The sequence below is a fragment of the Drosophila teissieri genome, chromosome 2R (genome assembly GCF_016746235.2).
Source record: "Drosophila teissieri strain GT53w chromosome 2R, Prin_Dtei_1.1, whole genome shotgun sequence".
In the NCBI taxonomy this organism is placed as follows: domain Eukaryota; kingdom Metazoa; phylum Arthropoda; class Insecta; order Diptera; family Drosophilidae; genus Drosophila; species Drosophila teissieri.
Window position 1 is genome coordinate 22,985,619 of NC_053030.1, and position 21,504 is coordinate 23,007,122.

A 21,504-nucleotide genomic window follows, 5' to 3' on the forward strand; every position below is an offset into this window, starting at 1 on the left:
TAATACCCGCGAAGTTGTGATTTTGTGTCCGTATTCCAATTCTAGTGTCGATTCCAGTTCCGTATTTTTGTGGATAGCTTCTAACCCACAGTTCTGAAATTCAGGGAGCTCTTTCTGTGCTTCGAGCTGGACGGCAACAAGTCCTCAATCAATGTGAAGTATACATTCGTAGAGAACTGCGGTTTGGCATCGAACAACCAGTCAATCAAAAGCAAATAGTCTCCAGATGGCAGTGGAATAGGAACTTCGATGTGGTGGAAATCGCTGAGCATCTGCAAGCCCTGAAAGACCGAACATGATTTAAATGATAATTGATTCACCACTGTAAATGGAATATTCTTGCAATATTCTTCTTACTTCATAGGGACACGTGTGGTTGAGGGTGGACACATTCCTGATCATGTTCCAGATCATCTTAACCACTGGGTGATTCCGCTTTCGCACGAATTCGCAGGCGTCGACCGTGAAGTCATACAAAAAGGGCTTATACCCATTGGCCTTCTTCATCACCTTCATATGCAATGAAATATTTTTTGCTGGCTCTATGAACGTGGCATTTATATTCAAGCTGGTCTTGGTTCGGGAATAGGCCTTCAGGCGGCAGTAATGAACCACCACCCACGATTGGTTGTAGGACTTGCACACTGCATTTGTCATTTTGAGAAAGGGCGCCTCCTGGTTGCATTTTTGATTAATTGAAATTAAATTAGGTTTATAATAAGATTTCTTACTCCGCAGCCCAAATAGGCAACTAAAAACAAAATTGCAAAAATGGAAACGCCGTGATGCATGGCTCTTGTTCGACTAAACGTGGATAACTGACGTAATTCAGCTCTTCATTTCGAAAATGTGTTCCGGTTTCGAACGAAATGAATTGGTGGTTAAGTAACAAATGCGTTTATTATATTATCATTAAATATCGTTTTAAAACCGTTAATAAATATTTTAATAACACCAAATTCAACCAGCCAATACGCGTTTAAAGACTATTACCGATCGAAACCTCGAGCCCTCTTGACATACATACCCTACAGTCAATGTTCCTCTACAATTGTGAAATATACATTCGTGGCAAACTGCGGCCTCAAATCGAAGAGGAACTGGTGAGGAGTCTCTGCAAGCGTTGGAATTCGTAGCGAGGAGAAACTAGAAAAGCAGCTCGATACAAACTTTAATGCGATTGAAGTCGCCTAACATCTGCACGTCCTAAAATATCCAAAAAATTCCCAAACGAAAGTACTGATTATGTACTATATGTTCATCAAACAACATGATGCCAGTTGCATAATTCTGTTGACCGCGTGTGGAGTTGGCAGACCTAGATAGGCAAGGAAAACACTCCTTTATAAAGGACCTTCTACATTTAATACCCGTTCAAAACCAATGTTCTCGATAACTAAGCTGTGATTTTTTCTTCGGTATCTTGTGGATAGCTTCTAAACATCAGTTCTGGAAGTCAGGGAGCTCCTTCTGTGCTTCAAGCTGGGCGGCAACAAGTCCTCAATAAATGTGAAGTATACATTCGTAGAGAACTGCGGTTTGGCATCGAACAACCAGTCCACCACAAGCAAATAGTCTCCAGATGGCCATGGAATAGGAAGTTCGACGTGGTGGAAATCGCTGAGCATCTGCAAGCCCTGAAAGTCCAAAAATGATTTAGTTGATGAATTGATTCACCACCGTTAATGCAATATTCTTGGCGGGCTTACTTCATAGGGACACGTGTGGTTGATGGTGGACACATTCCTTATCATGTTCCAGACTATCTTGGCCACCGGATGGTTCCGCCTTCGCATGAATTCGCAGGCGTCGATCGTGAAGTCAAACAAAAAGGGCTTGTACCCATTGGCCCTCTTCATCGTCTTCCCATGCACTGATATATTTTTGGCTGGCTCTATGAAGGTGGCATTTATATTCAAGCTGGTCTTTGTTCGGGAATAGGCCTTCAGGCGGCAGTAATGAACCACCACCCACGATTGGTTATGGGACTTGCACACTGCATTTGTCATTTTGAGAAAGGACGCCTCCTGGTTGCATTTTTGATTAATTGAAATTAAATTAGTTCTATAATACGCTTTCTTACTCCGCAGCCCAAATAGGCAACTAAAAACAAAATTGCAAAAATGGAAACGCCGTGATGCATGGCTCTTGTTCGACTAAACGTGGATAACTGAAGTAATTCAGCTCTTCATTTCGAAAATGTGTTCCTGTTTCGAACGAATTGAATTGGTGGTTAAGTAACAAATGTGTTTATTATATTATCATTAAATATCGATTTAAAACCGTTATTAAATATTTTAATAACACCAAATTAAACCAGACAACAAAAACAATGATCAACGCGCACCCGTCGATACGTGGGCAGTCAGTGAGAATACGCGGAGAGCTATACCCGGGAGTCAACAAGAGATCCGCACGTGGGAACGGACAAGTGAACGAAAAGTGAACAGTGAGCGAGAACTCGCAGGAGGAAAGCAGCCAGTAAGTGTCGAATCGGACACCCAAGGAGGATATCTGCAAGTAAAGGACAAGCGATCACAAGGACATGGCGTGGTCAGAAGGGACAGGGGAGTCATTGGTCGGCAAAGGTGGTTCGGGGAAGAGCGTTAGCTTGACTCACGGACGATACATCCTACCACCGTAACATCCTAAGCCCTCATTCATGTCAAGAACGACGCGAGACAACGGAAGAAGGAAACGAACGCGCATCCGACGGCGAGGATGAATTTTGCCAGTTGCATAATTCTGTTGACCGCATGTGTACTTGGTAGACCTAGATAGGCAAGGAAAACACTCCTTTTCAAAGGACCTCCTACATTTAATACCCGTTCAAAACCAATGTTCTCAGGAACTTAGTTGTGATTTTTCTTCGGTATTCCAATTCTAGTGTCGATACAAGCTTCTAAACATCAGTTCTAAAAGTCAGGGAGCTCCTGTGCTTCGTGCTGGATGGCAACAAGTCCTCAATAAATGTGAAGTATACATTCGTAGAGAACTGCGGTTTGGCATCGAACAACCAGTCAATCAAAAGTAAATAGTCTCCAGATGGCAGTGGAATAGGAACTTCGATGTGGTGGAAATCGCTCACCATCTGCAAGCCCTGAAAGACCGAACATGATTTAAATGATAATTGATTCACCACTGTAAATGGAATATTCTTGCAATATTCTTCTTACTTCATAGGGACACGTGTGGTTGAGGGTGGACACATTCCTGATCATGTTCCAGATGATCTTAACCACTGGGTGATTCCGCTTTCGCACGAATTCGCAGGCGTCGACCGTGAAGTCATACAAAAAGGGCTTATACCCATTGGCCTTCTTCATCACCTTCATATGCACTGATATATTTTTTGCTGGCTCTGATAACGTGATATTTATGTTCAAGCTGGTCTTGGTTCGGGAATAGGCCTTCAGGCGGCAGTAATGAACCACCACCCACGATTGGTTGTAGGACTTGCACACTGCATTTGTCATTTTGAGAAAGGGCGCCTCCTGGTAGCATTTTTGATTAATTGAAATTAAATTGGGTTTATAATAAGATTTCTTACTCCGCAGCCCAAATAGGCAACTAAAAACAAAATTGCAAAAATGGAAACGCCGTGATGCATGGCTCTTGTTCGACTAAACGTGGATAACTGACGTATTTCAGCTCTTCATTTCGAAAATGTGTTCCGGTTTCGAACGAAATGAATTGGTGGTTAAGTAACAAATGCGTTTATTATATTATCATTAAATATCGATTTAAAATCGTTATTAAATATTGTAATAACACCAAATTAAACCAGACAATACGCTTTTAACGACTATTACCGATCGAAACCTCGAGCCCTCTTGACATACCCTACAGTCAATGTTCCTTTACAATTGTGAAATATACATTCGTGACAAACTGCGGCCTCAAATCGAAGAGGAACTTGTGAGGAGTCTTAAAACTAAGAAGCAAAGAATACAACTGGCGTCAAACGGAGAGTAAGTTCCCGCAAAGCACAGAGACCGTGAACTAACGGTACCGCGATGTACCTTGGACTCAAACCAGCCAAGGGCACAGAGGTCGAACGGTAACAGTGTGGACTTTGGACGAGCACAAAGAGGACGCACCGCGAACTAACGGGACATGGGTTGGACTTTGTACCCGAGCGGGCCGTGCGCAAAAGGGGAAATTACGGGATCCTATAAAGAGAGGGCGCAAGCGCGAGAAGGCCATACGTGCAAGCGCAGAGTGCGGTTGCGAGTCGCGCAGTCAGGACGCGGGCGTGCGGCCGGACAGTCGGAGCAGATTCAGAAGGTGTGGTCAGTCATACAGCAATCCGAAAGTGATCAACGCGCACCCGTCGATACGTGGGCAGTCAGTGAGAATACGCGGAGAGCTATACCCGGGAGTCAACAAGAGATCCGCACGTGAGAACGGACAAGTGAACAGTGAGCGAGAACTCGCAGGAGGAAAGTAGCCAGTGCTTGTCAAAGAGGGCACCCAAGGAGGATCTCTGCAAGTGAAGGACAAGCGATCACAATAACCCAAAAGAAGGACGCGAAGGAGCGACGCGACGCATCCGACGGCGAGGACCGTAGAACTCTATTGTCGAAGTGGAATTGAATAAAGCTATTCTGATCTGAATCTCTGTCACATAAATCATAAATTTGGTGGGACGAACAAAGAAACTCTCTGAGCTAGCAGTTGCACGCCCTGAAATATATAAAAAATTCCTCGACGAAAGTAATGATTATGTACTATGTATTCCAATTCTAGTGTCGATTCCAGTTCCGTATTTTTGTGGATAGCTTCTAACCCACAGTTCTGAAATTCAGGGAGCTCCTTTTGTGCTTCGAGCTGGACGGCAACAAGTCCTCAATAAATGTGAAATATACATTCGTAGAGAACTGCGGTTTGCCATCGAACAACCAGTCAATCAAAATCAAATAGTCTCCAGACGGCAGTGGAATAGGAATTTCCACATGGTGGAAATCGCTGAGCATCTGCAAGCCCTGAAAGACCGAAAATGATTAAGGTGATGAATGGATTCACCAACTTAAATGAAACTTTCTTGGGCTCACCTCATAAGGACACGTGTGGTTGACGGTGGACACATTCCTTATCATGTTCCAGACTATCTTTGCCACCGGGTGGTTCCGCCTTTTCATGAATTCGCAGGCGTCGATCGTGAAGTCATACAAAAAGGGCTTATACCCATTGGCCTTCTTCATCGTCTTCGCATGCATTGATATATTTTTTGCTGGCTCTGATAACGTGGCATTTATATTCAAGCTGGTCTTTGTTCGGGAATAGGCCTTCAGGCGGCAGTAATGAACCACCACCCAGGATTGGTTGTAGGACTTGCACACTGCATTTGTCATTTTGAGAAAGGACGCCTCCTGGTTGCATTTTTTGATTAATTGAAATTAAATTAGGTCTATAATAAGATTTCTTACTCCGCAGCCCAGATAGGCAACTAAAAACAAAACTGCAAAAATGAACACCTTGTGATGCATGGCTCTTGGTCGACTACCCGTGGCTAACTGACGTAATGCGGCTCTTTATTTGGAAAATGAGTTCTGGTTTTGAGCAAATTGAATTGGTAACGAATGCGTTTATTATGTATCATTAAATATCGATTTAAAACAGTTAATGAATATTTTAATAACACCATATTCAACCAGCCAATACGCGTTTAAAGACTATTACCGATCGTAACCTCTTGACATCTCCGATAGTCAATGTTCCTCTACAAAGGTGAAATATACATTCGTGGAAAACTGCGGCCTCAAATCGAATAACCAGTCCAGCAAGAGTAAGTACTCCCCAGACGGAAGTGGAACAGGAACTTCGATGCAGATTCTGCACGCCCTGAAATATATAAAAAATTCCCCGACGAAAGTAATGATTATGTACTATGTATTCCAATTCTAGTGTCGATACAAGTTCCGTATTTTTGTGGATAGCTTCTAAACCACAGTTCTGAAATTCAGGGAGCTCCTTTTGTGCTTCGAGCTGGACGGCAACAAGTCCTCAATAAATGTGAAGTATACATTCGTAGACAACTGCGGTTTGCAATCGAACAACCAGTCCATCAAAAGCAAATAGTCTCCAGATGGCAGTGGAATAGGAACTTCGATGTGGTGGAAATCGCTCACCATCTGCAAGCCCTGATAGACCGAACATGATTTAAATGATAATTGATTCCCCACTGTAAATGCAATATTCTTGCAATATTCTTCTTACTTCATAGGGACACGTGTGGTTGAGGGTGGACACATTCCTGATCATGTTCCAGATGATCTTAACCACTGGGTGATTCCGCTTTCGCACGAATTCGCAGGCGTCGACCGTGAAGTCATACAAAAAGGGCTTATACCCATTGGCCTTCTTCATCAGCTTCATATGCAATGAAATATGTTTTGCTGGCTCTATGAACGTGACATTTATATTCAAGCTGGTCTTGGTTCGGGAATAGGCCTTCAGGCGGCAGTAATGAACAGCAACCCACGATTGGTTATGGGACTTGCACACTGCATTTGTCATTTTGAGAAATGGCGCCTCCTGGTTGCATTTTTGGATTAATTGAAATTAAATTAGGTCTATAATAAGATTTCTTACTCCGCAGCCCAGATAGGCAACTAAAAACAAAACTGCAAAAATGAACACCTTGTGATGCATGGCTCTTGGTCGACTCCCCGTGGATAACTGACGTAATGCGACTCTTTATTTGGAAAATAAGTTCTGGTTTTGAGCAAATTGAATTGGTAACGAATGCGTTTATTATGTATCATTAAATATCGATTTAAAACAGTTAATGAATATTTTAATAACACCATATTCAACCAGCCAATACGCGTTTAAAGACTATTACCGATCGTAACCTCTTGACATCTGCGATAGTCAATGTTCCTCTACAAAGGTGAAATATACATTCGTGGAAAACTGCGGCCTCAAATCGAATAACCAGTCCAGCAAGAGTAAGTACTCCCCAGACGGAAGTGGAACAGGAACTTCGATGCGATGGAAGTCGCTTACCATCTGCAAGCCCTGGAATATATACAACAAGTTTTGAACAAACTGGACTAAAAGACCTAAAACTTTCAATCTTACCACATAGGGACAGGTGTGGTTGACCGTGGATACGTTCCTGATTAAGTTCCAAACCATTTTGGCGACTGGATGGTTGCGCCTTCGCATAAAAAGGCAGGCGTCGAATGTGTAATCAAACAAGAAGGGCTTATACCCATTGGCCTTCTTCATCATCTTGAAATGAACCGATATCTCTTTGGCTGGCTCTACGAACGTGGCATTTATATTCAAGCTGGTCTTGGTTCGGGAATAGGCCTTCAGACGGCAGTAATGAACAACCACCCACGATTGGTTGTAGGACTTGCACACCGCATTCGTCATTTTAACAAACGGAGCCTCCTAAGGGAGTTATAGGTTTTATTACGATCAAATTCATGTGAGTAGTAACTCCTCTTACACTGCAGACTAGGAAGGCCACTATTAGCAAAACCCCCAGAATTACAATCCTTTGTTCCATGATTTCCTATCGAGCACCCGTAGAGGACTGACGATGTTTAGGTACAATGGCTTCATCTATTCGAATTTAAACGTCGCTATTAGGCATTAATTTGAATGGAAGATAATTAATCGTCTTAGCGCGTAACTCAGCCAAGCTGAACATAACAAATGCACATCAGAGTACCCAAGTAAATCGATATATAATCTTTGATCTGTTCAGATCTGAAGCTCAGTAGTCCGGTTGTTGACATCTATTTCGTTTATAAGCGAATCTCTCCTGTTTTGAGAGGAGCTCATACATTAAACACCCCCATCGAACCAACAACATCGCTAACTGATCCATTTTCATGTTGCCATAGCCAAAATGAATGTGTGCAAGCCCAAGGAAGTGGGTCCCGATGGACTTTTTGTCCGGAAGCGCTTTACGCGTCATCCGGTGGTGATCTCGGCAAAGCGGTTTGCAGCCATCAAGGGCCGTTCTCGCCAGGATGAGAAAAATGCCCAGCTGGAGGCCGTCGAGGAGGAGCGCAGGTACCGGCAGTACCTGAAGGACGGCAACGAGCTCCTGTGCAGTCTGTTCACAGATCCCAATGCTCCGAAGGTCAAGAAATCAGCCAGGGCTCAGAGCAAGGAAGCCATGGCGGTGGTGAAGGATGTGGACACAAAGCTGGCAGACGAGCGGCTACGCAAGCAGAGGATCCTGCGGGCCAACCGACTGCTGGATCAACTGAAGCCCGGACCCCGCGCTTTGCACCAGGCGCTTCTCTACAGCGAAATGATTCACCAGAGGCAGTACAATGAGGCGCTCAACGAGGAGATTGCGGAGGCCGCCCGTGCCCAGGAAAGGGCCGACGAGGAGCTGTGTCCGGCTGCCTTGGTGCCCTTTGGCCACGCCACCGAGGAGGAGGAGGTGGCCAGGCAGACCGCCAGGAACATGGAACATGCGCAGCTCATGCGGGCGGACATCGCGCAGCGGGAGAAGATCAGGGAGGCCGAGCGGGAGCAGCGGATCTTCGAGGAGCAGGTGGATCGGGCGCAGTACAAGTGTCTGCAGGACAAGGAGGAGAAGGCGCTCAAGGAGAAGAAGGCCCGCAAAATCGCCTTCAATCGCAAGGCTTACAAGGATGCCCTCCAGGAGAAGGCAGAGATTGCCGAGCGTAAGTACTGTGGATAGATAACACCATATAACAGAAGACACTATACATTATTCCTTCCCCCAGATGAGCGCATTTGCGACGCCATTGACGACCGGCGCAACTGCGTCTACATCGTGGCCAGTCGCAATCTGGACAGTCGCTATGGAAACCACGTGAAGCAGCTGCGGCAAAAGTGCCAGGAGGAGAGGGAGCTACAGGCCCTCCGCGTCGCCCAGGCGCAGCAGGTGCTTCAAAAGAAGCTGGAAGATCGGCAGTTACACGCGGAGGATCGCCACGCTTTTGAGACGGAGGTGGACCAGAACCGGCGCCAGTGCGAAAGAGAGATCCTGGCCAAGGAGCGCCGCGCGTATCAGAAATTGGAGCGGGAGCAGGACGCCGAGAAGCTCCGCCGCCAGCAGGAGCTGCAGCGCTTCCATGTGGCGCGCCGCTTGAAGAACGCTGAGGCGAATCGCTTCTTCGATGCCTCCCAGAAGCGGAAGAGGGACAAGGTGAAGGAGGACCTGCGCAACGTGCTCTTTGGCCAGCGGGAGGAGTTCCTCGAGAAGCGGCGCGCCGAGCTGATGAACCTGGCCGCCTGCAATGAGGATCCATACTTGGAGGACGACAAGAAGTTCTTTGAGCAGGCGGTCGACATCATGGAGGAGTCCAGGAAGGTGGGGCGACCCCTGTACCCCATTGCCACCGCCGTGGATCTCTACGAGCGGCAGAACTAGCTGGACATGCGACCGGAGGGCAGGATGGTGAAGAGGAGCCGTCTAAGGGACTACTGCTGGCCAGGATTCTTTTCCAAGGCGGAGCTGGCCTACCGCAAGTACGAGCAGCGGGAGCAGTGCCGCGAGGAGCAGGTGGCCGATCGCCACCAGATCTACTGCAACTCGGTGAAGATCAAGAAGCTGGCCGAGGTGGAGAAACCATACACTCCCTGTGTCGCCTCCTGTCCCATCAATTGCTTCCACGGCCGGGGAATGCCCGCCACGGACAGCAAGGAGTCCTTTGACTACGCCCGTCATGTTTGCTACACGGATCCTCCAACGGTAGTCGCCTGTCCGGGTCCCATGCAGGTGATCCACAACGACCCGCTGGACAACCAGAGGAAAATTAGCCAGCCTTCCATGAAGCTGCCACCCATGCCAGACTTGACCAAGAGCACTCAGCCCACTTTGCGCAGTGCTGTCGGCAAGGTTTTGAATTCCCTTCACAAACCCGACTTGGTTCAGAATGCCAGGGAGTCAGCTTCCAACGTAAAAGGCTCTGCTTCGTCCGCTAGTCCACCCGTCAGCACATCAAAGCCCACTGCACCGGAACCAAAGGATGTGCCCCTGCCCAAATCGCAGCCTCCAGTGAGACGCAGGATGAGGAGCAGCTCCAAGAGAGCTGGTTCCCTGGCGGCATCTCCTCCAACTGGCAACGATAGACCAGCACCCGTGCCCAATCCCGCTGGAACCTGGGGCTCCGGACCCCTGCAGCCCGATCCCAAGAAGAAATCCAAGTAAGCAGGAATCCTCGCCTGCACTTTAACAAAATTTACGTTTCTAGGTCTTATTGTATTGATGTTGTCCGTTTGCAAAGATAAATATAGAAAAATATAGAAAAAGGGAATGGAGCCAGACAGCCAAGGAAATGACGTTAATGGTTTCTTAAAAGCACTTAAACTTGGCGCAAAAGGACTTCTCTCACCCCTTTGTCAGTTTTCCATTTCCTTAGCCATTTTCTTGGCGGCGACGGTGGATTGGTCAGTAACCCTTTCCAGCGACACTTACGCGCTTTGTTTAGCGCAGAATCTCAACGCAGAGTGGCCGGCTTCATAAATTCCAATTAATGCGTGGCCAAAGTTATTGGGTTACGTCCTCTACCTCCAGGACATCCAGAACCTCCAGGACCTCCAAGATCCCCAAGACCTCCTGCTCCATCTTCATCAACTTGCGGCACTGAGTGACATCCATTTTTGTTTTCATTTAGCTTATTACCGGGCAGACATGTCCGGCGTTCCGCCCGTAACTTAATTTGAGCTGCTAACCAGGCTGATGAACCCGGCATCCTTCGGCGGAGTGAAGTGGTGAGAAGCGGAGTGGAGTGGGTGTTCCGGCCGGCCAATCTCGCCGGGATAATTACGGCCGTGTCCTTTCTGGAGCAGGCCATCCGTCCCAATGGGTTAATCAGCCGGCTCTTAGGACTTTGGAGCTGTCTTTTGGGGCCTGGTCAACCGCTCGGCTCCAAATTGACGGAACCGGCCGCCTTCCTCTCCTTTGGCAAGTTTGGAAAAGTTGCCGCCTGCCAAAGTTAACCAATTCCAATTTGGTGCCATTAACCATAAATTGCTGAACCGCTTAGCCGCTTAAAACGGGGTTAATCGCGAAAAGTCCAAAAATTACGTCAACTGTGTGAAGTGTCGACCAACTGTGGTCAACAAGATAATGAAACATTTAGAGTCCCAATTTGGTTGCATGCAACAAAGGATGAAGTCTAGAAAGTTGTTCCTCAACTATATATCTGTGTGTTTTTACTACAACAGAGTAAAGCGGATATGTAGTTTTTTTTCTAACTGCATCGGATTAAAGTCGGATTCAGTGGTGCATTCTTGAAATTGAAATTCTAAAGACCTCGTTCGAATTTTATTTATTGTGTGGCCAGCGAAGGGAGTCAAAATATTTTGAAAAGCCTGCACACAATAATATTTCAGTGGGGGCTTTTGCGGCACTCGAAAAACAACTTTCCGGAAATGGGGAGCTAGATGGGTGCTGGATGGGAGCTGGATGAGAACTGGATGGGCTCCCTGGTGGATAGAAGTGGCGCAGCCAGCGGCGATACAATCAAATACCCGACCATTCTTGAAAACACACTGGCGGAATGGAAGAATGGAAGCACAGCTGCACCAGGAGCAGGGTTTCCAATCGGGAGCAGACACTTTGTTTACAAGAACAGCAATCCGATTTGTTTGCCCACGCGGACCGACGTGTTTCGTCTGAAATTGGATAAATGCGGGGGCTGTATTTCGATAGGGTCCTAGAAATAACTATGAATAAATAATGACGGGTGCGATCAACAGGTAGCCAAGGAGCCACAAAGGAGCCGCCAGAGCAAAGGAATCCGAGTCCGAATCCAGCCACATGGCCAGCCAGCTCAATTGTAATGTAAAACAAAACGCTCGCATCCTGCGCTTTTCCACTTTGCACTTTCCCGGCTTTTCCTGCACCACCACCAGCCATGCTCATTATACGGTCCGCCAGTTTAAAACTCAATAAAAGCTGCAGTATGAAAGATTACTTAATGAAATTAAGTGTGAAAAGTGTGCGAGGCGCCATGGAGAAATGGAGAAAAGCGGAAAAGGCGCAGTCCTCCACTCGACGGAGAAAAGGAGAAAAGGCGTCGAGTGGCGCGGAAAACTGAAAAGGAAAGCGCCAGGGCGGCAGTAAATAATAATAAAGGCTTGACTTATTGGAGATGCCACTGGCGAAGGATCAGCAACTGGAACTCGAACTGGAACAGAAGCAGGAGGCGACTCCTCCGCTCCTCCGCTCCTCAGCTTAACGTAATTCCCATTATCGGCTTAGCAGGTTGTGCCGGCAAGTGGATTTTTATTGCGCAGTCCGGCGAACTTAAGGAACGCGGAGATGAAATATAATACAACTTAACGTTTGGAGTGTAAATCCCTGGTCCTGGTGCACTCGATGCCAATTCCCAGGAATGCATCTTGTAAACTAGTTGGGGAGGCAGTGGGTCCTAATTATATTTGGCATACCTATATACTCCCTTGCCACATGACTCCCATTTTCTCGCAGTGTGTGGCACTAAGCGGATGAATAGGCCGCCTAAAGCTGCTTCACTTCCGAGCCTGATTCCCAGGTGATTACCACTATTAATGACAAGTACACTTTGCTACTCGACTGAGTGCTTGATATGGCCAGCTTTGACCAAACAGTGTGAACTAAGTGTTTAGGGTAGAGTACTTCCTACCCTAGGTACCCATTGTACCCATGGGTAGTATGTGGTATCTGGCCATATCAACGCACTGGGGCAATCCGTTTAATGGCAACAACAAGACATCGGACCAACATGTGTGCACTCCTCCGTGTGGGGTTACGCATTCAGGTCATTCCTGGAGAATCGTGAAGCCAGTGACTTGGGAATGGTCGCAGTCAGGTAGGGGGACTTGCTGGCCGAGGATGCGATACTCTTTGGCGTGGACTCGGGCGTTTCGGGCGGCATCAGGGCTTTCTGGTGCAACCGGAAGCCATAGAGACTGCAAATGCCATCGTGTTGAGGGAAGAATCGGGACTTAAGGCGGAGGAGCACTCACCGGGGCACGTACTTCTCCAGGGGCGGATGGGGCCGCATGCTCGGCAGCTGCATGAAGAACATGTGCGGGAAACTGGTCCCGAACATGGCTCCGTCCAGCAATGCGCTGCGGGATCGCGGCAGGAAGACGTCGTTGCAGCGAGGGCAGTAGACCTTCACGTGGGACTGGTTCCACAGGTCGGAGAGGCCCACGGGCAGGGTTCTCTGCCCCTTGCAGTAGACCCTCGGGCACGAGCCGAAGTCACCCCTCTCGTACTTCAGGCGCATATCCTCGACGCCACGCGGCGATACGATGTAGCGGGCGTGGATCATGCCGTACAGCTGCTCCGCATCGGCGGAGTCCAGCCCGTCGTCCCAGCCCTGGTTGTCGAACTCCGGATCCAGGACCAGGTCCAGTGTCCGGCTGAAGAACTCCAGGCCCGTCAGGTTGAACTTGTCCTCTATGAAGTCGGTGGGCACGCGGCAGAGGAACTCGTTGCCTTTGACCCCAAGGAACCAGCTGATCCAGCTGCCATCTCCCATCGACTCGTTGCTGTGGCTACAAGATGTACGTATGTTCTGAATTTCTGTGATTTCTCTGGGGGAAAGCGAGTTACTTACGGGAACGACATGTTGCCAAGTCACTCGTATAAAATATACTGAGGAAGTCCAGTACGAAATGACGTCTATTGACAAGACCTACTAGGCCATAATGACATCTATTTGTCAGTTGGGCCAGAATCGAATGTGCAGGAGATCCGACAGGGCAGCAGTGCTCCGACTGTATTCCAAACCCTTTATCACCCGAGGCTGTCTTGGTCATACCCAAAACCTTGGCTACAAACTGCGTCTGTGATGACCAGAACGTAGTCCTGACAGCTGCTCAAAGGGAAACGAAGGCTGTGGAGGTAATGCTCCACTGTTGCCGGCAACCTTCAGTTCACCGATGAAGTAATGCAGCCCTGAAGGGTTAAGCGCAGAGGATACCCTAATAAAGGCACACACCTTAACCCCTGAAGCCCACTTTCGGGTGAGGCACTCGATTTCAGGAGATGAGCAGGACCAAACTTTGAAGGGCCAATATGACAGCCTGGGGAACACAGAGTAGGTGGAGCAGGAGATCCCAAATGGAACTCACAGCGAAAAAATCTACTGTACCTCTGCATTATGAAAGGAGCCTGCATTAGAGAGGCTTGCCTTCGGAAAAGGATGCTCTTCCCATCAGGAGTAGTGGGCATCCCTTGGCATCTTGGCCATTTATTAACCCAATTGACGTTCTGCCCAAAATCAAAGGCGAGTCTGGAGATGCCATTTTGATTGGCAAACATTTTCTGCATGTGTGCGCGCACTTTCTTGTTTTTCCTCTACAAATTCAATTCGCATTTTCACTTAAAACTTTTTAACTTGGTTGGCCTGAAAGGAGCGTACGCATCTCCGCCGTAGAGATAAGCGGATATAAGGCAAACAAACACGCCCTCGAGACAAATTAAGTGATTTGCCCGCTTTACACATTTTTCCTGCTGATTACTTTTCCCCAACTCCGCGGCCGAAATTGAATTGCCCAGCAGAAGAGAGCTCGACCGGTTATCAACTTTTGATTGGTCATGAAAATGGCCCGGGGCCATGGCAACCAAGATGACCATGATAGCCAGAATGACCAGGACTAGGGAACTCGGGTCCGCCGACCGGCCTCCGCCTCCGCCTCCAGTTCCGCGCGAACGGTGCGCTCCAGATCGGCCAGGACCTTGTGATCAATCATACGAAGTGGCTGGCGGTACTTGAGCACCGCCACGTCCATCTGGCTGTGCTTCAGCGAGGACACGCTCACCAGGGTGCGGACTATGTGCTTGATGGCCCCCGTCTCGTCGACGGTGGCCAGTAGCTCGTCCGCGTGCTTCTCCATGTAATCGCGGACCGGCTGGCTGGAGCGGCCGGTGGTGTTGGCCCTCCACTCGTAGAAGATGCCCGAGGGCTCCGTTTGGAAGAGGTGCGGAGTGCCGTCCTCGTCGAAGCCGCCAACCAGGCAGGACAATCCAAATGGACGCCTGCCGTTGCTCTGCGTGTAGTTCTGCTTCAGCTGGGCTATGTATCTGCAATGGAGGCGATGGAAGCAAAGGGCATGAAAGCTAAATCCAAATCAGCCCAGCGGCTGCACTGAGGAAATAGTTCTGCACTTCTTTGGAAGCACAGCAAAAAGTATGCAAGTGTTTTGCGGTTCTCCACTCAAGTGATTCACTGCATACTTTTTCCCTTTTCCCAGTGTACATAGTTAGTGCTTTTCCTCACCGCGTTATGTACTCCACGGTCGTGGGCTTCTCGAAGTTGAGGCGGTGGCTCTGGGCCTCCATTTGGGCGCGGCTCACCAGGATCCGTGCGTCCGCGGTGAGCCCTGAAAAAGTCATCACCACGTGGTCGTCGAGCATGCAAATCTTGCGCACTATGCGCTCCTCCTGCAAATCGCCCACGGAGCGCTTCTCCACGCCGATTACGATGGCGTTGTTGGTGCGCAGACCCACCTGTGGGTGGAATGTGGGATGTGGCATTTGGGATTAGCTAAGAGGTAAGTCCAGGTGGCACTCACCACAGTGGAGCCCCTGCGGACGGCCTCCTGCGCGTACTCCACCTGCAGCAGGTGGCCGTCGGGTGAGTAAATGGTCACCGCGCGATCGTAACGCTCAGCCATGGAACTCGTGCTAGTTTATTGGAAACCCTAATGAAGCAAGTGTATGTAAGTGTACTTTGTGTATAAGATCGGGATATTGAGATGTGTGTTATATCTAAGCGCCTGCTAGGTGCTTAATAATCAAATTGGTTTATGAAAACATAATGATGCCTCTTAAAAACATTTTGTTTTAATCGCATTTTCGCTACAATTGATTTATCATAAAACGTAATTTTAACTAGCTTTCAATACACTTTCTATTAGTTCGCTCACAATACAGCCATGCAATTAAATCAGCTTTCAATAATGAGGTAATCTGCTACAAAGGCAAATCTACATAATCGAATCCATAAGCGAATTAACAATTATCGTGTTAATCAGATTATCGATGTCACAGCGAAATGGGGCAATTACATTAAAACTGTTTCAGCCACATTCTGCGAATATTTCAATCTGTTGGCTAGTACACTCTTCAAACAGGACCCTCCTGGAAGAGGTCCTGTGTCCTGTGTCCTTGGCACCTGCTCCTGAAATGTCCAGCGCCTGAAATGCTGACAACAAAATCACAAAGTGCAACAAAAGCGCAAATCTCTGGTAAATGTAATCGTAATCGAAACAGCTTCATTTTGCTAATGTGCTTGGCCAGCCGGAGCAGGACGAAGGACGAAGGACTCCGCCGGAGAGTCGTCCTTTTGCGACTCTCCGGAGCGCAGAGTCCTGCGTCCTGCTTCCTGATGCGGTGCTTAGTATGCCGGCAGCGCGCAGCTTGGCATAAATTTATATTTAACATTTTATGACAGCCGAGCTCCGCAGGAGGAGGAGGAGGAGGATGAGGGGAGGAAAGAGGTCCTTTAGGTGTGGCGCATACTCACCAGGATTAGGCACGTGCCAGCCGAATATGGCCAATTCCCAAAACAAACGTTTCCAAAAGTGCGGCTGGCGAATAAATAAATTAGGCGGACTGCAAACAAAACGACCTGCAAATAGAATCACAAAAATGCAATTATTTTGCCAATTTACACACGTTGTCGCCCATGCAAAGGTTCGCAGTTTGGCAGTTTGGAAATATGTTCTATGCATTGATGGCCACGCGTTTTGTTTCAAATTGCATTACTCGCGCCGCGGGCCAGCGCTAAATGAATTAATAAAGCCATTTATCGGAATTGACAATCAAAATGCATTAGCCGTGTTTTCTAAAGTTTACGAGGTAAGCATTCAACCGCGGCAAACTTCAGGACGCATTTGAATGCCAAACACAAACTCGTCACTATGAATTGAGGTTATTGTTTATGATTCATTACCTTTCACATATTTTCATATCTCCCTCCTAACAATAAAAACAGGAAACTCTGGAAAAGCACTTTTAGCTTTTAGGATAACGCGCTGCATAAGCGTAATAAAAGCAACATTTTTTCAATAACTAAATACATACTTCTAATGTGCCAAGTCGCCCATTAGCAGTTAAGCCCTTGTTCAACTTGTTAATTAAATAAGAATTTCGATGCTAAGACCATGGCTTCATTAGCACTCAGGAATGTTTTGGCCCCGGGCAATGTGCGTAAATTAAGTATACGCCGTGTTTTCGGTGCGCGCCCCTGCCGCCTGGCATTTGATTAAGCACTTTTGCCCCATAAATAGTGAGCATCGCCAATCGAAGGGTGAATTGGCCCTGAGACAACCGAGCAGTGGAGTGGAGTGGGTTTCCTTTTCGAGGCATAAGCGGAAAGGCGGAAAAGCGGAAAAGCGGGAAAGCAGACGAGGCAGCCACATAAAAGCAGGCAACACAACATGTGCTAAAAACAGCAAGAACTTTGGCGGGCAAGAGCCAAGGGGGTAGAGACTTGCCACGATTTGTTTGCTCCCAGCTTAATTTGTAGCGTCAAATGGTGTTGATTGTTGTTTTTCTTGCCTCTAACCCAACAGCACCCAGCAGCCAGCACCCAAGCCCCAAAAACCCACTTAAGCACCCCTTCCCCGTCGCCGTCGAAGTCGCCGTCCTGTTTTCGTCGAAACTAAAGACCCAATAAAAGTTAAGGACGCTGTTGCGGATAAACAAGGCTTGGAGCACAGTTTCAAGTGCTTCCATTGTTCTCCAGCTCCCAATCCCACTCCCCACTCCGATGTGTGGAAATTAATGACGAGCGATTTGAACACGACGGGATTGGCATTGGGATTGGGTTTGGGATTGGGAGTGGATCTGGGAATGGGAATGCGATCGAGATGGGATGGAGCGCCGACGATGGTAATGTGTTTACATGGTGAAAACGTTGGCAGTCCTCGAACGCCTGTGGCATGTGGCATGCGAAAAAACATATTTCTGCAAGTTGACAATTAATCATTGTACAAATATACGAAATATATGAATTTTATGAATTTAATGGCTGTTCCTGGGGTCGCAACAAGACGAATACCTTCCAGAGTTTATGGCTGTCTTTATTACGTTCTTATCTTATCCATTCCGCACAAAGACAGTCATTTAATGGTGAAATATTGATATAAAATTAGGAAAAGATAAAATCGCCTTGTTGGAATGGAAGCATATGACCTCTTACATATCCTTCTATTTGAGACAACAATTTCATTTAGAAGGAACTTCAATATGGTAGCTTTAAACAATTCATAAGAGCTGCTGAGCTCTTTGTATAGTAACATATATATACGAGTACAGTATCTCTGCCGCCCCTCCAATCTCGGCCATTTAATCAGCAGCAGACGTCGAACGTGTGTATTTGTTTGGATGGCCAGGACAAGCTGACGATGGCAAAATGCAAATGACCTTTGACCATTGCCGGCAGACTGCTTCCGACTTTCGAGTGGGGAAACTAGAGGCTCCTGGTTGCCACGGCTCCGTCTCTATCTCCATATTACGTATACGTAGCTTTGCGTGTGTCTCAGCTAAGTAAACACAGCGCGGGCTGAGATGGGGGACGCACCTGGTGTTTTGAGCGGGGCGCTCAGACATTCACCTGAGCCCTTTTTAATAAACCTAGCAATGCACACACCATTGTTGACATAGTCCTTCCCGGGAATCCTGCGCGACCTGCTGCCGCCCATCCTCCTGCAGCTCCTGCTGCTCCCGCCGCTCTTGCTGCTCCTGCTGCTTATGGAGATGTAGATGTTGCGAGTGCCCGGCCCCAAAGTGCCACTTTGCGTCAACGAACTTTGTCCTGGCACACGGCATTCGCCTCTCAGGTCACGGCAATCGGGTCGTTTGCTCCAGCCTGCGATAATCATCTCATCTTCTCGGCGGCCAAAGACGATTCTGATAAAACTTCAAAGCTTCGGCAGGAATTAGTCAGCGAAATCTTAATTGAGCCGTATTAACCCATTAGTTTGGTGCAGATGAGGTCTTCGCTAAGTTTTACCTTATAGTTTCCGCTTATCCCCCAGATGGGGGAAGAGCTCCGCACTACTTGAGGAGCAATCGTTATCCACAGCGCTCCGTTTAATTAGAAACAAGATGTTGGCGTGCTGCAATGGACGTGGGTTGGTTTAGGACTGGCAATAATGCAATTTAGAAGTTTAAGCCCGCCCGCCGCCAATTGCAATTCCATTTCCAAGTTTCGAGTTGCGAGTTCCTCCCACGCAACCGCGAATAAAGTGCAACCAATTGCAGCAAAGTGCAACTGCAACTCCATCACTCAGCAGAGCGGCCCCGATTTCCCCATTTTCCGATTTCCCGACTACCCACTCTTCCGCATCTGCCGACTTACTGAAAGCCAAATGGCGACAAATGCCGCGCAAATTAAGGAGGGCGGGGGGGTAAGGTATTGATGGGAAATCGAGAAAAATGCGGCACGCGAAAGAAAATGGAGATGGAAGCGAGTCGATTCGAGTCGAGTAGAGTCGAGTGGGTTTCCACTAATGGTCAGCGAGCTGGAGGAAAGAGCGAGTGCTTCAGCTGTCGCGCACTTTCATCTTATTAAAGTTGCAAGTCGTTCAATTTTTCAGTTCCGAGGGGATTGCGCTGACACCACGCCCATCTATCATATCGCAGTGGGCGGCATCAATCTGCGATACTGCATCAAACGTCACATAGAACTCGCAATCGCAGCGAAAGTATCGAATTTCGGTGATATATTACGACGCCCACTGATAGCAGAGCTGGCAGTGGAAACAAAGCCAGACGTGCCAGTAATTTATGCAGTTTCCTGGAGGCAAGTTCAGGTGGCAAGAAGGGGCACAAACAAAGCCAAAACCCGAAACCCGAAAAAGTACCAAAACACCTTTAACGAAGCCGGAGGAACTCGGAAGTAAAGAAGCCAATTGGAATGGCTGCAAATCCATGCTCCACTACATACGAGTATACGAGTATATCCTGGGGGTCGCAGGAGGACTAGGAAGGACCTGTCGATTTCTTCGGGCTCATGCAGTTTCCGGCTGCAACTGCAGCTCGACACGCGACCCCATGCATATAAACATTTCACAGTCTGGCGACATATCTGAGATATTTTTATGGCCATCGTGTGGAACACGCTTCCTTTTGGCCGGGCTAAAAAAATACACGGAAACGCGAGAGAAATGTGTCTGTAGAGCGCTCTTATCTCCGTATAATCCACTTTATATGTTCACACCACCACCCAAATTGAAAATAAACACAAATTCTGAACTCGGAACTCGGGACTCGGGTTACGAGGGAGCCGAAAATCCAGTTGCAGATTACCATTTATTGGGAATTAAAGCCGGCATATAAACGTATAAAACGTGCTTCAGCAAAAACTCGCGCTGGCCACTCGGAATTACTAGTTACATTTGATACGGGGCTCTTTTCCGCGCTCCAATGAAAACATTTAAAGGGTTTTTGATAACAAAAGTTCAGTCACCGAAAGTCGTTTCCCTGTCAAGCGATCTATTCATATTCCATCAAAGTCAAAAATGTGTTGGTCGTTTGTATTGTCTTTGGTATACAACACAACTCAATAAACAAGTCGCAATAAACAATTAACATCCAAATTTCCAAGTAAAGTGATGCAGCGAATAGCTTCGGTGAAGTCAAGGAACATAAGGACATCCATTTCCGTACTGCACGCGGAAAAGCCCCACAATGTGGCCAAGACTACTCCCGCTGCTGCTAATCTACCAGATCATAAAGTTTCCGAGAAGACGGCGGAGAAGTCGGAATCGAAACCTAAGGGCCCGCCAAATCGAAGCACAGGACTAACGAGTGCCAGGCCTCAAATGGTGAGAAAAGCCAATGTGGGTCTTACTCCCAGGCCAGGTTCCTTGCCAGGCTCCGCAGCCACCAGGAGCACTGCCTCCAGTAGGAGCCACCATTTCTGCATTCCCGTACGGAGCTGTTATACTGTGACCAGCCGCGCCCGCCGCTCCTACGACCACGGGGTCTTCCTGTACCATCTGTCCCAGTTGGAGCAGACCGGATTCGCCAAAAGTGCGGTGGATCCCATGAAGTCTGTGCCGGCAGCGGAGCTGCAGCTGCTGCACAGTGGCCAGCGGACCAGCTACCTGGAGAGGCGGTACGAGCGCAGCCCGGACGACAAGTACAACTATCCGGAGGCCACCAGCTGGCGATACGGCTGGTTTCACCGCGAGTCCGATCTCCTGCAGAAGCGAGTGCCCCGGCGAGATTAGAACAGCATGTCGTGTCCGTCCCATTTCAATGAAATTCTTCGCTTCAGGAGGGCCTCCAAAATATTTGGCGTAGAATGCTTACCTCCTGCTATTAAATTAAAAATATATATAAATAAAAAATGTACAGATATTGTTTAGATATTTGGCGTGCAAAAACTAATAAAAGCGAAAGCCCAGTTTAGGTCAAAATAATTCAGTTGGGCTTGACTTTGGCCAAGGGCGATATTAAAAGTTATTAAACGAAAAAATGTCCAAACCTGGCAAGGCGATATAACTTTATCAAATACGCTAGCAGCCATCCACCCGGGCATCTGGGGC

The 21,504-nt window shown here is 47.8% G+C and overlaps 10 protein-coding genes across 10 annotated transcripts; 2 read left to right on the top strand and 8 right to left on the bottom strand.

Annotated features, from left to right (window-relative positions):
• Nucleotides 1–80: 80 nt before the first annotated feature.
• Nucleotides 81–791, bottom strand: LOC122614531. The gene is made up of 3 exons (XM_043789094.1): nucleotides 732–791; nucleotides 358–675; nucleotides 81–281 (listed from the first exon to the last, which is right to left on the bottom strand). Exons 1-3 carry the CDS (start codon nucleotides 789–791, stop codon nucleotides 81–83), a joined length of 579 nt encoding a protein of 192 aa, XP_043645029.1.
• A 645-nt stretch (nucleotides 792–1,436) lies between these two features.
• LOC122614532 lies at nucleotides 1,437–2,143 on the bottom strand. The gene is made up of 3 exons (XM_043789095.1): nucleotides 2,084–2,143; nucleotides 1,710–2,027; nucleotides 1,437–1,637 (listed from the first exon to the last, which is right to left on the bottom strand). The coding sequence occupies exons 1-3, from the start codon at nucleotides 2,141–2,143 to the stop codon at nucleotides 1,437–1,439; spliced, it is 579 nt and encodes a 192-aa protein (XP_043645030.1).
• Nucleotides 2,144–2,902: 759 nt separating this feature from the next.
• LOC122614533 lies at nucleotides 2,903–3,610 on the bottom strand. Its single transcript, XM_043789096.1, has 3 exons — nucleotides 3,551–3,610; nucleotides 3,177–3,494; nucleotides 2,903–3,100 (listed from the first exon to the last, which is right to left on the bottom strand). The coding sequence occupies exons 1-3, from the start codon at nucleotides 3,608–3,610 to the stop codon at nucleotides 2,903–2,905; spliced, it is 576 nt and encodes a 191-aa protein (XP_043645031.1).
• A 1,174-nt stretch (nucleotides 3,611–4,784) lies between these two features.
• Nucleotides 4,785–5,489, bottom strand: LOC122614535. Its single transcript, XM_043789097.1, has 3 exons — nucleotides 5,430–5,489; nucleotides 5,055–5,372; nucleotides 4,785–4,985 (listed from the first exon to the last, which is right to left on the bottom strand). Exons 1-3 carry the CDS (start codon nucleotides 5,487–5,489, stop codon nucleotides 4,785–4,787), a joined length of 579 nt encoding a protein of 192 aa, XP_043645032.1.
• Nucleotides 5,490–5,942: 453 nt separating this feature from the next.
• On the bottom strand, nucleotides 5,943–6,654 carry LOC122614536. Its single transcript, XM_043789098.1, has 3 exons — nucleotides 6,595–6,654; nucleotides 6,220–6,537; nucleotides 5,943–6,143 (listed from the first exon to the last, which is right to left on the bottom strand). Exons 1-3 carry the CDS (start codon nucleotides 6,652–6,654, stop codon nucleotides 5,943–5,945), a joined length of 579 nt encoding a protein of 192 aa, XP_043645033.1.
• Nucleotides 6,655–6,876: 222 nt separating this feature from the next.
• Nucleotides 6,877–7,522, bottom strand: LOC122614537. Its single transcript, XM_043789099.1, has 3 exons — nucleotides 7,463–7,522; nucleotides 7,087–7,404; nucleotides 6,877–7,023 (listed from the first exon to the last, which is right to left on the bottom strand). The coding sequence occupies exons 1-3, from the start codon at nucleotides 7,520–7,522 to the stop codon at nucleotides 6,877–6,879; spliced, it is 525 nt and encodes a 174-aa protein (XP_043645034.1).
• Nucleotides 7,523–7,739: 217 nt separating this feature from the next.
• On the top strand, nucleotides 7,740–10,281 carry LOC122613426 (trichohyalin). Its single transcript, XM_043787605.1, is given in 2 exon segments — nucleotides 7,740–8,660; nucleotides 8,724–10,281. Coding segments are annotated over 2 exon segments (2,223 nt in total). The 5' UTR covers nucleotides 7,740–7,867; the 3' UTR covers nucleotides 10,154–10,281.
• Nucleotides 10,282–12,532: 2,251 nt separating this feature from the next.
• On the bottom strand, nucleotides 12,533–13,704 carry LOC122612881 (suppressor-of-stellate-like protein). The gene is made up of 3 exons (XM_043786748.1): nucleotides 13,557–13,704; nucleotides 12,958–13,494; nucleotides 12,533–12,900 (listed from the first exon to the last, which is right to left on the bottom strand). The coding sequence occupies exons 1-3, from the start codon at nucleotides 13,565–13,567 to the stop codon at nucleotides 12,738–12,740; spliced, it is 711 nt and encodes a 236-aa protein (XP_043642683.1). The 5' UTR covers nucleotides 13,568–13,704; the 3' UTR covers nucleotides 12,533–12,737.
• Nucleotides 13,705–14,246: 542 nt separating this feature from the next.
• LOC122612880 (proteasome subunit alpha type-7-1B) lies at nucleotides 14,247–15,704 on the bottom strand. The gene is made up of 3 exons (XM_043786747.1): nucleotides 15,517–15,704; nucleotides 15,222–15,451; nucleotides 14,247–15,025 (listed from the first exon to the last, which is right to left on the bottom strand). The coding sequence occupies exons 1-3, from the start codon at nucleotides 15,616–15,618 to the stop codon at nucleotides 14,599–14,601; spliced, it is 759 nt and encodes a 252-aa protein (XP_043642682.1). The 5' UTR covers nucleotides 15,619–15,704; the 3' UTR covers nucleotides 14,247–14,598.
• Nucleotides 15,705–20,447: 4,743 nt separating this feature from the next.
• LOC122614190 lies at nucleotides 20,448–21,327 on the top strand. The gene has a single exon (XM_043788711.1). It carries the CDS (start codon nucleotides 20,566–20,568, stop codon nucleotides 21,184–21,186), a length of 621 nt encoding a protein of 206 aa, XP_043644646.1. The 5' UTR covers nucleotides 20,448–20,565; the 3' UTR covers nucleotides 21,187–21,327.
• Nucleotides 21,328–21,504: the final 177 nt, after the last annotated feature.

What these genes read in the sequence shown, in the direction of transcription:
- LOC122614531 (XM_043789094.1), bottom strand. Translation starts at nt 791, where the DNA reads ATGCATCACGGCGTTTCCATTTTTGCAATTTTGTTTTTAGTTGCCTAT. An exon ending in TTGCCTATTTGGGCTGCGGA is followed by an intron (nt 676 to 731) that starts GTAAGAAATCTT and finishes AAATGCAACCAG; the next exon opens with GAGGCGCCCTTTCTCAAAAT. An exon ending in ACCACACGTGTCCCTATGAA is followed by an intron (nt 282 to 357) that starts GTAAGAAGAATA and finishes TCGGTCTTTCAG; the next exon opens with GGCTTGCAGATGCTCAGCGA.
- LOC122614532 (XM_043789095.1), bottom strand. Translation starts at nt 2,143, where the DNA reads ATGCATCACGGCGTTTCCATTTTTGCAATTTTGTTTTTAGTTGCCTAT. An exon ending in TTGCCTATTTGGGCTGCGGA is followed by an intron (nt 2,028 to 2,083) that starts GTAAGAAAGCGT and finishes AAATGCAACCAG; the next exon opens with GAGGCGTCCTTTCTCAAAAT. An exon ending in ACCACACGTGTCCCTATGAA is followed by an intron (nt 1,638 to 1,709) that starts GTAAGCCCGCCA and finishes TTGGACTTTCAG; the next exon opens with GGCTTGCAGATGCTCAGCGA.
- LOC122614533 (XM_043789096.1), bottom strand. Translation starts at nt 3,610, where the DNA reads ATGCATCACGGCGTTTCCATTTTTGCAATTTTGTTTTTAGTTGCCTAT. An exon ending in TTGCCTATTTGGGCTGCGGA is followed by an intron (nt 3,495 to 3,550) that starts GTAAGAAATCTT and finishes AAATGCTACCAG; the next exon opens with GAGGCGCCCTTTCTCAAAAT. An exon ending in ACCACACGTGTCCCTATGAA is followed by an intron (nt 3,101 to 3,176) that starts GTAAGAAGAATA and finishes TCGGTCTTTCAG; the next exon opens with GGCTTGCAGATGGTGAGCGA.
- LOC122614535 (XM_043789097.1), bottom strand. Translation starts at nt 5,489, where the DNA reads ATGCATCACAAGGTGTTCATTTTTGCAGTTTTGTTTTTAGTTGCCTAT. An exon ending in TTGCCTATCTGGGCTGCGGA is followed by an intron (nt 5,373 to 5,429) that starts GTAAGAAATCTT and finishes AAATGCAACCAG; the next exon opens with GAGGCGTCCTTTCTCAAAAT. An exon ending in ACCACACGTGTCCTTATGAG is followed by an intron (nt 4,986 to 5,054) that starts GTGAGCCCAAGA and finishes TCGGTCTTTCAG; the next exon opens with GGCTTGCAGATGCTCAGCGA.
- LOC122614536 (XM_043789098.1), bottom strand. Translation starts at nt 6,654, where the DNA reads ATGCATCACAAGGTGTTCATTTTTGCAGTTTTGTTTTTAGTTGCCTAT. An exon ending in TTGCCTATCTGGGCTGCGGA is followed by an intron (nt 6,538 to 6,594) that starts GTAAGAAATCTT and finishes AAATGCAACCAG; the next exon opens with GAGGCGCCATTTCTCAAAAT. An exon ending in ACCACACGTGTCCCTATGAA is followed by an intron (nt 6,144 to 6,219) that starts GTAAGAAGAATA and finishes TCGGTCTATCAG; the next exon opens with GGCTTGCAGATGGTGAGCGA.
- LOC122614537 (XM_043789099.1), bottom strand. Translation starts at nt 7,522, where the DNA reads ATGGAACAAAGGATTGTAATTCTGGGGGTTTTGCTAATAGTGGCCTTC. An exon ending in TGGCCTTCCTAGTCTGCAGT is followed by an intron (nt 7,405 to 7,462) that starts GTAAGAGGAGTT and finishes TAACTCCCTTAG; the next exon opens with GAGGCTCCGTTTGTTAAAAT. An exon ending in ACCACACCTGTCCCTATGTG is followed by an intron (nt 7,024 to 7,086) that starts GTAAGATTGAAA and finishes TATATATTCCAG; the next exon opens with GGCTTGCAGATGGTAAGCGA.
- LOC122612881 (XM_043786748.1), bottom strand. An exon ending in CTGGAGAAGTACGTGCCCCG is followed by an intron (nt 12,901 to 12,957) that starts GTGAGTGCTCCT and finishes TGGCATTTGCAG; the next exon opens with TCTCTATGGCTTCCGGTTGC.
- LOC122612880 (XM_043786747.1), bottom strand. Translation starts at nt 15,618, where the DNA reads ATGGCTGAGCGTTACGATCGCGCGGTGACCATTTACTCACCCGACGGC. An exon ending in TCCGCAGGGGCTCCACTGTG is followed by an intron (nt 15,452 to 15,516) that starts GTGAGTGCCACC and finishes TTCCACCCACAG; the next exon opens with GTGGGTCTGCGCACCAACAA. An exon ending in ACCGTGGAGTACATAACGCG is followed by an intron (nt 15,026 to 15,221) that starts GTGAGGAAAAGC and finishes CCTCCATTGCAG; the next exon opens with ATACATAGCCCAGCTGAAGC.
- LOC122614190 (XM_043788711.1), top strand. Translation starts at nt 20,566, where the DNA reads ATGCAGCGAATAGCTTCGGTGAAGTCAAGGAACATAAGGACATCCATT.